Source organism: Harmonia axyridis, chromosome 4 (genome assembly GCF_914767665.1).
Source record: "Harmonia axyridis chromosome 4, icHarAxyr1.1, whole genome shotgun sequence".
Classification (NCBI taxonomy): Eukaryota; Metazoa; Arthropoda; class Insecta; order Coleoptera; family Coccinellidae; genus Harmonia; species Harmonia axyridis.
Genome location: NC_059504.1, coordinates 5,912,257 through 5,923,761, shown reverse-complemented (window position 1 = coordinate 5,923,761; position 11,505 = coordinate 5,912,257). Strand labels below are relative to the sequence as shown.

At 32.5% G+C, this 11,505-nt stretch overlaps 1 protein-coding gene across 3 annotated transcripts; it reads right to left on the bottom strand.

The window, feature by feature from the left end:
* Positions 1-1,349: 1,349 nt before the first annotated feature.
* LOC123678779 (protein mahjong) lies at positions 1,350-11,139 on the bottom strand. Of its 3 annotated transcripts, XM_045615994.1 has the most exons (24): positions 11,000-11,139; positions 10,769-10,938; positions 10,566-10,716; positions 10,380-10,514; positions 10,202-10,329; positions 9,955-10,139; positions 9,734-9,804; positions 9,144-9,536; positions 8,956-9,089; positions 8,475-8,613; positions 8,069-8,278; positions 6,836-7,115; positions 6,596-6,705; positions 6,035-6,311; positions 5,834-5,979; positions 5,591-5,779; positions 4,540-4,634; positions 4,258-4,479; positions 3,814-4,003; positions 3,534-3,751; positions 3,101-3,395; positions 2,812-3,013; positions 2,374-2,595; positions 1,350-1,870 (listed from the first exon to the last, which is right to left on the bottom strand). In XM_045615994.1, the coding sequence occupies exons 2-24, from the start codon at positions 10,882-10,884 to the stop codon at positions 1,689-1,691; spliced, it is 4,290 nt and encodes a 1,429-aa protein (XP_045471950.1). In that variant the 5' UTR covers positions 10,885-10,938; positions 11,000-11,139; the 3' UTR covers positions 1,350-1,688. The 3 variants fall into 3 exon arrangements, with proteins under 3 accessions (XP_045471950.1, XP_045471949.1, XP_045471952.1); XM_045615993.1 differs by having other exon boundaries at positions 10,769-11,139; XM_045615996.1 differs by having other exon boundaries at positions 1,350-1,849; positions 10,769-11,139.
* Positions 11,140-11,505: the final 366 nt, after the last annotated feature.

Below are 11,505 nucleotides of genomic sequence, written 5' to 3'. Positions count from 1 at the left end.
AACCGAGAATTTAAAAATTTACTGAGGTATTGTACACAATTGTATCAGGTGTCCCAAATTCGTTGTCTAGTAAAAGGATCTTATCAGAATCCCTTTGAGCTAGAAGAAAATTAATCAATTTGAAAAATATTTAACGGTGTTAAATCCGGAGACCTTGGTGGCCACAGAATATTTTAATTATCTATGAAGTTCACAAAATTATCATATTAGATAGGCAGTAGGTTGGTTTGCTGTGTGAAACTGAAACTTGCGATAATTTTTATTGTTTGATTTTAGTGCATCGGGTAGAACAAATGTTTCCAAGCTTCGTTTTCGAACCACAGGGTGTTAAAGTTTTTTACCAATAACTCCTAGTATACATATATATATCATTCTTGTATAATATATTTTTGGAAAAGGAAAAAAAGGGCTTTTTTGTCATAGAAGAAATTTTTATGATTTTCATTTAAAAAAGCAAGTTTGTATTATAACTCAAAACTATAATGGAATAAAAAACGAATAGATTACACCAATTGTTTCTACTGAAAAAACTACTGCGTGTAGAATGCTTTTGTTTCGTGTTTATAGTACCAACAGTAAGAAGCTATGAGAACTTTTCATTTTCCCTTATAGCTTGAAAACAGTTGAATTTATGAGGTTGCGATTTTCACCAAATTAATTCTCTCAAAAATCGAGCCCGAAAATGTGCCATTAATTTTTTTGTTTCTAGTTCAATCTCGCCAATACAAAGAACGAAGATTTTTCCATGAAAAAGGGGAACCTGACGAAAATGTTTTTCGGTTAAATATTATTTTCATCAATTCATTCTTGATTTTATGATGAAAATTTTGGGTTTTTTTATTACCTGACAAACGCTATACTTAGTTTCATTAAATAAAATTAACTTAACTTACGCTTTTTGACTGAATAAATAAAAAAATCGAAACTAAAAACATTTGTTTCTGAATATGAATGAACATTCCAAAGAATAGATAAGTGCCAAGACTTTGAGATAAAAAATATTGTATTCAGTAAAATCGTAATAATGAATCTTCTAAATTTCATAATTGATGTGTTGTTAAATTTCAGAAAAATGCTTTTTTTTGAACTGTTTGGTTGATTTTTGGCCTTAAAAAACCATTGGTTGTTTTTGGTTCCAAGAAAAGCTCTAAAAGCTCAGTTTTTTTGTTCGATTTTCATATACTACACATTCCAAAAAGCGAACTGTGAAAATTTTAGATGGAGTCGAATTTTTTCTTCAAAGTTTTATTATTGTAAATAATGAGCTAAAACCTATAAGGCCTAAGTAAGGCAACATTGTAGGTTGATGGGATCAATTTTCATTTTGTTGGGGTTAATAAATAAACTGAAAAAATAAAGCCTTTGTCTTCAGAATTTGGTATATACAGTTTTACAATTGAAAAAAAAATGTACAGATATATGTCTCGCCCAATTCCCTGCAATTTTTGTGATTAATATCTAGGTGTACAATTATAAAAAAAAAACATTTAATCAACAATTCAATTTACGTCTTGATGTTTTATGTGATAGAATAAATTACATATACAGGTTATCTTATTTATCTCCACAGTACACGAAGAAATTGCACTGCAATAATTCTGCCACAAACATAAAATCATTTCGAACCATAAGAAGTTATGAAGAGACAGCTTTTATCACAAAATTCCATATTTAAACTTTTAGATCGATTAAAATAGTAACACATCGTCTATCATAGACTCCCCACTATCCGAGTCATTTGATGAGAGGCTTGTCCAACTGTCTGATCCACTATCGCTACCATTGCCATCATCATCCTCATTGTTAGAATGATCATTGTTAAAATCAACCACTTCTTGTAGAACGGAGTCTAAAAAACGACAAATTTCATCTAAAAATTTTCAAATTTTCTAGATGCATTATTTCTCCCAATAAAAGGGTATGGTCCGTATATCGCCGAGAAGTAACCTGCTTCGTATTTACGGACCGCTTGACACCTGTCATTGGTCAACCAAATTTTTCTTTGACAGAATTTGGAGGTTATAAATGGGTGATCTCTTTTAATTTGTAAACAAATAGTAATAAACGTTCTTAATGGCCTCTGAAGTGTATTTGTTTCATAATTAAAATAATAAAGTTTTCGAGTGTTAGATCTCATGGAAAATGTTCATAAACAATAATCTGAAAATTAAAATGACAACCAGAGTGGGCGTGGTTACCGAACCTAACCAAAATAAAAGTACGGTTGCTCTGGTGGCAGATAACTCACCGAAGTTTGAGAAAATAGTCACCGGTTTTTGAGGAATTTGACATTAACGAACCACCAACTTACTAACCATAGTAACCAAGGGGATATACGGACCATACCCAAACTTTTATTTATAATTAACTTACCACCATTGTCCGAACCGTCTTCATCGCTTGCATCCATATCTTCATCTTCTTCGTCTTCATCTTGTTCTTCATCAATATCCTCCCTTGTTCGGCCTACATCATAAACTCTGACAACAGATTCTTGGACCGATTGATATACTCCTTGATTTTCAACAAGAGCTAATTGACTATCGCAATGATTCACCGCCAAATCATAGATGTTTTTCTTGACATCAATGGTAGCTGTTAAAAAAAATTTTTTTATAAGGAAAGTGATTGTAAAATTCAAATATTGAAGTTGTCACCGCACTCCCATCTTCAGAATCTTTATAAGTGTTTAGCGAAAACTTTAAGTTGCTACTAAGGTAACTCTAAATTTTTTTTATCAAATTAATGTTTATTTTTATTAAAAGTCCAACCAGTTATGTCTCATTTAGATTATTCACTTTTTTGACTTACCTATGCTGGAATAATCAATTGCATCTAACGTTTTGAAGCTTGTATCATATTTAAGATCTTCATCGTCTAATTCTTGTTCCAAAACAGATGCGTAAATGACATTGTTGACACCTGAGAAAATAACAGTGCACTGATTCAGAGCAGGTACTGTTCTCAATAGATGGAAAGTTCTCATATCCCAAACTTCACTGTTGGAAACAATCTGTAATATAAAATCAATGAACATTGAAGAGAATGAATAAAAACAAAAATTCAAAAAAAAGACAAATAATTATAAAAGAATATTTACTTCTAAGCCATTTGGATGAAATACTCCGCTTTGCATTTGATTCAATTTGTCCAATTTGTGTATTTGCTTTCCTGAATTCACATCGAAAAGGACGCCATCGGATAAAATTAGATCATCTTGAAGACTGAAAGTTGCTTTGTTCTTTGTATATTGGTTTCCCACGGTTGGGACAAATTTCGAAACCATATGGCCAGTGTGGACATCGTATATAGATGCAACTTCTCCTTTTGTCCCCAAGATTTTATCTTGAACAACTTTGGCAAACTCCACATGTTCTTCCTCTTCAAAGGTCCATCTAAAAGAAAAGTGTTGAAATATATCGATAACTAGACAAATCTTAAAGATAACTGCAGCTAAGTAATATGTTCAGACTAATAGCAGAATATTCTTTGCAGTATTTATTAGCAAGTAATAATATCGGTTTTTTAATTACTTTGATTGGTATCCTTCAAACTTCCACAAAGCTGAAATAGGTTTTCCCCAAGTGTTGTATACAGAACTTGTTAATAACAATTCACCGTCTCTACTTGGTTCCATATTGGTAATATAATTTTCATGGGCATTAAAACTAGAGACCACATTCCCGGAATAACGATTAAAGTTATGAATCTCTCCATAGTAATCACCAACGAGTAAATTTCTACCACCAGGCTGAAAATTAAGACGAAAAAATAAATTCAATGAAATTTATAAAGTTGCTTTCAATAAATTACCAAAAATCTGACTGAGGTGAAGAATCCTTCTTCGCTTACAGATCTTATTGTTTGGACAGGACAAAATCTGGAGTGGATAAATTTTCTATCCATAGTTCTTGAGTGGTAACCTATAGCTCGTCGAGCACATCTTAAAACCATATTATTGGCAGCTGCTATCCTTGGTTTTGGATCGGGACATTTATGGGGACTGCAATTGGAAAGTATTGTGAAGAAATAAAAATATCACAATAAATTCATTGACAAAAGATGAAAAATACGAACTAATATGAATAATAAAAAAAAAATTAAATATTAAAAAAATGAAAAAATATTTAAAAAAATTAAAAAATATATTAAAAACAAATAAAAAAAAAATTAAAAAAATTAAATTAAAAATTGAATTAAAAAAATTAATAATATTAAAAAAAAACAATGTTCGTTGAAAATCACACAGGTACTCACACAAAAAGATTAAATTGAGGACATGTAGCCATTGGATTCTTGCATAGGGCATGTTGATTAGTGAGATACTCTGTAATGATTGAGGTGAGCGTCACTCTTGGCGTTTCCTGAGTGCAGAAATGTTCTTCCAACAAACTCCTGTGTGGTGTAAGTTCATTACTGATTGGTTTTTCTAATCTTGAATTATGCACTGGGTTGTTAACGATAGCATTCTGATTTTTCCTAAAATGAAGAATAATACATGAGAAAATCCAATCATTGTTTTAAATCTTCTGAACTCACTTGATTATTTTGATTTGTGGGGTCGATGTATTATTAGCATTTTCCGCGTTCATGTTTATCGATAAATTTCTTGGAGATGAAAACGCACTGCGATTCTGAAATTCGAACAAGTATTGAATTTATTAAATTCAAAATTGGAAAAGCATTTCCAGAAATTCCACCGTCCACCACCCATAATATATTAGGCCAATAGAAAAGCCCCCGGTCTTATGCACAGATGGCGGTGCTAGTATTAAATCCATATGATTTTTAGTTGGTACCAACCTTCAAACGATACGTGTCAAAATTTGACAGCAGTCCGACCATTAGTTTGTGAGATATTGCGTTGTGATTGTAACTACTTCTGTTATTTGAAAAAAGATGGAAAAAAAAATTTCGTGTGCTGATAAAATATTGCTTTTTGAAGGGAAAATATACAGTTGAAGCAAAATCTTGGCTTGATGAATAGTTTCTGGGGTCTGCACCAGAAAAATAAACCATCATGGATTGGTACGCTAAGTTTGAACGTGGTGAAATGAGCACCGAAGGCGGCGAACGCAGTGGACGCCCAAAAGAGGCTGTCACCGTCGAAAAAATCAAAAAATTTCACAAAATAATTTCGAATGACCGTAAAGTGAAGTTGATCGAGATAGCAGACATTGTGAAGATATCATCTAAAAGTGTACATCATATCATTCACGAATATTTGTGCATCAGAAAATGGGTGCCGCGCGAGCTCACAATCGATCAAAAGCATCAACGTGAGCAGTGTTTGAAGCCGTTTGAATGCAATAAACCTGAATTTATGTTCTCAGACCTCAAAAGAATGCTTGGTGAAAAGAAATTTAGCGCCAATGAAGAAGTAATCGCCGAAACAGAGGTCTATTTTGAAGCGAAAGACAAATCGTACTACAAAAATGGTATTGAAAAGTTGGAAGATCGCTATAATCGCTGTATCGCCCTCGAAGGCAACTATGTTGCATAATAAAATCAAATTTTGCCAAAAAGATGTGTTTCACTATGGTACACTGGGGACTTTTCAATTGGCCTGTTATGCTATCAATTTACTTACCCTGACTGGAGTCAATGTGGAAGAATATTTGAATTTTGGCATATTACTTGCTAAGGCATGACTCAAATTCGCTTCCTTCACTAACTGGGAGGCTGTTTCCGATAATCCTTTCGCCACAAGATGCTGATGCATCAACTGTAATAATTGTTCCTCGTTGAACTGTATTTTCGTCTGTGCAACAACGTTAGCCTGAAAATCTCCATTGTACATACATATTTTACAGAATGTTTCATGGTAATTTACCCTATGTATATTAGCAAGTGATATTTCCAAATCTTTGCCAGTTTGTTTCGCATTTCCAGAAAGTCTCTCCAACAATTCTAACGCATATTTTTGGAAAGATACATGTTCTTGACGCTTTTCTTGTAGAATGGGGTCCCTGATCAAATCTAAAAACAAACCAATTTATTAAAGAACTGACTCTTGAGTTCTGATTGTTCTTACTTTGGAGTTGTCCACTGGTAATTAAGGGTAGTTTTGAAATAATTTGTTTGACAGTCTCCGATCTGGCTAACCCCGCCAACGCTTTACACGCAAGAGTTCTAATAGAATCTGCATCTGTGATAGGCGTCTTCACATTCATTAATGTTAATAGAACCATTATTCCGCTATTAGACCTAACACAATCCCACACTTTCTGAATCAAATCCTCTGAACTTTTCAGTTTTAATTTCTTACTAGGAGAATGCGGATTATTTGTAAACCTGGTCATACCACCGATCTAAAAAAATTATAATAATATCAACACATATTTCAGAGAGCATTAATGAATATTGAATAAGAATATGAGAAACTGGGTGATTCTGGTCTGTTACTTTTTGTACTGAAAAAATTTTGATTCTGCAAATAGACTTCTAGGAAGAACTTAACCTCCAAAAAGTGCACATTTAACATAATTGATTACAAATAATTAAATTGTGAACATTGATATGTGGAGAGTAAATGGAAAAGGCCGACTTTACAAAAAATCAGGTTACAAAATAGTGTGAATCTTAAATAACTCACCCTATGCACTGGGCCACAAACACAATTCACTATAACCCTTAATGCTGCTTTTTGAACATCTGCATCAGCTACAATTTCTCCTTCAGCTGCCCCTAAGATTATATTCATACCTGAAACATTTCCAGACATAAACATCAGTCTAGCATAATTTAAAACTAGCGAGTTGGTAGCATTGAACTATGAACCAAAAAAACTTCCTTGTGATAACACTTTCAAAATCAAGTTAACCAAAATACTCACCCACAGTGAGATGATCATCTGGTAAGTCCACTCGTTCACAAAATAATAACTGTACTTTAGGAAGAACGCAAGCTATTGCCAGCACATCCAATGCCGAACGTACAGTTTCAGCTCTCCCGCTATAGTTCCACTCATATGCAAAAGCAATTATCTTCAAGAGAAGATTGATGCAACCCAACTTGAGTAACTGGTCGACAGGTCCCCAATGACCCCTGAATGGCATGTGTTGAAGTAAAGTTTCGATTTGCTCTTGTACTTCCTCTGGTGATTGTTTGCAAGCCTGCATAAGAATCCATAAGTGTCAGATCAACAGTGAAATAGAAACAAATATTTGTTTATATAGAAAATACCATTTGAATGATTAATTGTTGAAAAGTGTCAAGAGCATTGTTAACTCTGCTTGAAAAAATTGAGGCTTAACATGAGTGATCTTTATAAAAAATTTTTTTTTCATATTATGGGTATGGTCCGTATATTGCTGAGAATTTCAGAGCAGTTACTAGAGGTTTTCAATGTTTCAGATAACCTGCTTCGTATTTACGAACCGCTTGACACTTGTCAATGGTCAACTAAATTTTTCATTGACAGAATTTTGGAGGTTATAAATGGTCGATCTCTTTCAATTTGTAAATAATTAATAATTCTTAATGGCTCTGAAGGCTATTTGTTTCATAATCAAAATAATAAAGTTTTTGAGTGTTAGATGTCATGGAAAATATTCATAAACTATAATTTGAAAATTAAAATGACAACTGCCAACCGGAGTAGGCGTGGTTACCGAACCTAACCACAATAAAAGTACGGTTGCTTTGGTGAGCAACTCACTGAAGTTTAAGGGAATAGTCACCGGTTTTCGAGGAATTTGACATATACGGACCACCAACTTACTAATCATAGTAACCAAGGTGATATACGGATCATACGCTATATCAATAAGCCATTCAACAGGTTTTTCATATACTCTCAAATTAATCAGTGACGTTTATTGAGCAAATAAAAAATGGCCAATTTCAATTTTCAATCAAAAAAATATAGCAATTATAGAAGTTACATTCATAGAGGCTGCTAAAATGCAAGTTCAAGAAAGAGGCAGTGTCATATACGAGCATTGTTTTTCATTGTTAATATTATTTGAATATAAATTATTATTTCATAGTATTTTATTGTAAAGATGAGATTGATTTGTAATATTTTTACTGAAGCAATTTGTTAATTAAAATTATTATTTTTTACCTTATAACTTGGTTGACTCTGGAGAACTGGTTGAGAGTTAGGTCTTATCTGAGACCGAGTAATTATTTCATATTTCACATAGAGTTGAGCCTCAAGATATCTTCTATATGCAACGCAAACATGTCGTACAACTTGTCTAGCAGAACATTCTTGGTCTTCGTTCATTTGTCCAGTGTCTGCTTCGGGTAGTAAGATTGGAAGAGTCGAAATCTGAAATAAGCAGTACAAAGTTAAAAAGATCTAAAAACAAGTTTACAATGAACACAAAAATTATTTAAACATAACAATGAAAGTTTTGTGAAATTAGCATTTCATTTTCCATTTCAAGAAAATATCAGAGAGTGACTAAAATATAAATATATTTTCTGAAATTATTCACATGATGGAAATATTTTAAAAATCTCACCACATTGTGTAATTTTCGCAAGCCATCTTGTGCATCAAATTCCTCCAAAATGGCTCTAAACTTGAAGGTCAGTCCGAAAAACATTATAGCATGACATCTACCTGAATCGTGAGAACATTCCAAGAGCCACAGGGAATAACTGAAAAAAAATTATAAAACAATTGGGAAGAAACAAAGTATGTATCTATATAGCTCTCAACAATTCAAATATTGTTACTTGTAGTCAAATTGTTCTATGTATGAGAATTTTGGTGAAATGATTTAATTCGATGATAATAACCACCTGTTAAAAAAAAGGCTCAGCTTTGTTGACACCCTGTATACATACAATTTCAGAGTCAACTTACTGTGATATCATATGTCTATTCCATCGAAGGCAATTTCAATATTTTTAATTTTTTTTTATAATTATAATATTCATTTCCTTGGATCACGCATAATCATAAAAACAATTCTGTTTACAGAAATCAAATGTACTTACTTCACTAAATTACTGATGACATATTTGGGAAGCAAACACAGTCTTTCCATAGCCTCATCACAATAACCTAAATAATAAATACAAATTGATACTCCCGTTGCTGCTATAGATGGCCTGGGCACATCAAGTATCACCTAGAAAAGTATATCGTGAGGAATAATCTACGAGAAATTAGGCCTCCAACTTACTTCTAGACCTCCACTCTGTATGAATTCAACACAAAATTTTTTATGACATAATAATGCGGCTAAATACTTCAATGCTTCAAAAGCTAGTCGGGCTTCTTTAGTTTCCCTTATATTCAAATAGTTGAGCACAATACCAAGAGCATTATTCTCGAAGACATAAGGCAAAAACTCTTGATACTCGCCCATTGGTGTTAAGAATCTTAATAGAAGTATTTGTTGTGTAATTGGGGTAAGTGGATGCATTTGAACGCTTCCTATCATATAACTCTCAAGTTCTGCCCATGAAGAGTTACTAGCATCAGAAAACATGCCATGTTTACTTGGGGATTCTGATAAGATTTGTGTAGCTACTGTCTCAGGGTTCGTTTTGGTTTTTTTACGTTTTTCAGTTCTCTGAAATAAAAATCTTACATTTTATAATAGTTTTCTTAAATATTCATGGAAATTATTTTATCATCAACTAAACTTATGGACAGATAATTCAAAAATATTTGGTTGATTCAATTTTCTTTTTGCATAAATATTTTAATGAAATGTTAATTAATTTCGATTCATTTATTGAAAATTAGAATTCGACAAAATATACTTACAGAACTATTGGCATCTGCATCATTCTCATCATCATGAAAACTCAGATTTTTAGTACTGCCATTTTGCCTAACTAGAAGAAAAATAATCATTTGAATATAAGAAATGACACAGGATTTTTTCATACAAAGATATTAATATTAAGTAGTCTTTAACTGCTGAGTTGTAATATCTTAATATTTCATGCTAACATGTAAATAATTTATTAAGAACTAGTACATACTTTTTCTGCTCGTTGGTGTCCCATTTATCTTCTCTTTATTACAGCCAGTGCTGGAAGAAACTGAAGATAAATGAGCAAATGGTCTGTTATTGGAAGAGGGTACCTTGGGAGATGTAAATTTAGAGGCAACCTGTAACTTTTGTAGTCTTTGAATGCAAATAGGCGTCAGTCTGGAATTGTGCTCCCTATAAAAAATGGTTATATTGTTAGATGTTTATTTATCTACATTTCCAATAAAATCTTGTACCTATAATGCCTAGCAACTTCAGGAAGTTCCAACGCAGCAGCTAAAAGACCAGTAGCATAACTTTGAAGAGGTTCTGCTGATGATGTTGTCCACTTAATTAAACGTAAAACTAGATTTTGTTCATTAGGCTAGAAAGATGTAATTTTAGTTATTAAAATAACCAAACTAGTACACTTACTTCAAATACGACTGAAGTTTCAAGTCCTGGCATTATATCTAACATAAGTCGACAAGATGCTATATTCAAAGGGGTGACATCTCTCGTAATGGCAAGTCTACTATAATAGGTGTCCCTCATATAGTCATTAACCAGCTAAAAAATTATTTAATTACTTGGGGCAAATTAAAAACTCCAACTAAATACTTTATTCATGAAGTTATCTTTTTTAAATAATGCTTTTAAAATTTGACCAAGTTTGCAATCTGGATCAATTCTTGAAGGGTGCCTTTCATCAAATGGGTCTGGATCCATTTTCATATAGTTTTCAGTCTCCATTTCGATAATTTCTGCTAACCTAAGAAATTGTTTAGTGTTACCGGATATCACTACAAATAATGTTATTATACCTTATGATTGTTTTCAAAGGATCATAATTAGGTCTTCCATTTTCATTTTCCCAATTTTTTATGAGGTTTGCGACTTCTGTCATTATAGGATTTACTGAATTATCTGAATCTGCCATGATTTGTTTTAAAATAATTCAAAAAGTTGCATGGGGCAATGAGGCTCCCTTAACCTAAAATTGAGAGTGGACCTTGGGAAATTTCTGGAGATCAATATCATAGGATAAAGTAAACCTCAATTTATTGTATATGCAATCTGAATTCGCTTTAAAATAGTACAATAATAATTAATAACACCGACAACTTATTTTTAAATCACAAATATACAAAACAAGTTTAAACGTCAATCCAACATAGACTTATTATCAGTGTTGCCAACCCTATGTGCCATGTGGAGTAGTGCTCTCCAGGTTAGGGTCACTCTGTCACTCCAAGCCTTGGAGTGACACTGGAACATATCCACGCCAGAATAAAATTATCAAATTAAACATAAAAAAACGGCAAATATAACAAGCTTTGCGTTAAGAAGCGGTCCGTGAGTAACACAGCCCATATATGTATGGAAACTATTATGATAAAATCAATAATCTAATAAGAACCACTGCTTTCAGCGATATCATGCGGTCGTCATTGGAACTAATAAAGTAAGTGCGAAAATTTGAAATGCTCCCTATTTTAAATATTTTAATCCGCTTTCAGATTTTTAAAGTGAAACTAAACTACGTACGTAAATAAGAAAT

What these genes read in the sequence shown, in the direction of transcription:
- LOC123678779 (XM_045615993.1), bottom strand. Translation starts at nt 10,884, where the DNA reads ATGGCAGATTCAGATAATTCAGTAAATCCTATAATGACAGAAGTCGCA. An exon ending in CCTTTGAAAACAATCATAAG is followed by an intron (nt 10,717 to 10,768) that starts GTATAATAACAT and finishes ACAATTTCTTAG; the next exon opens with GTTAGCAGAAATTATCGAAA. An exon ending in TGCGAAAATTACACAATGTG is followed by an intron (nt 8,279 to 8,474) that starts GTGAGATTTTTA and finishes TGCTTATTTCAG; the next exon opens with ATTTCGACTCTTCCAATCTT.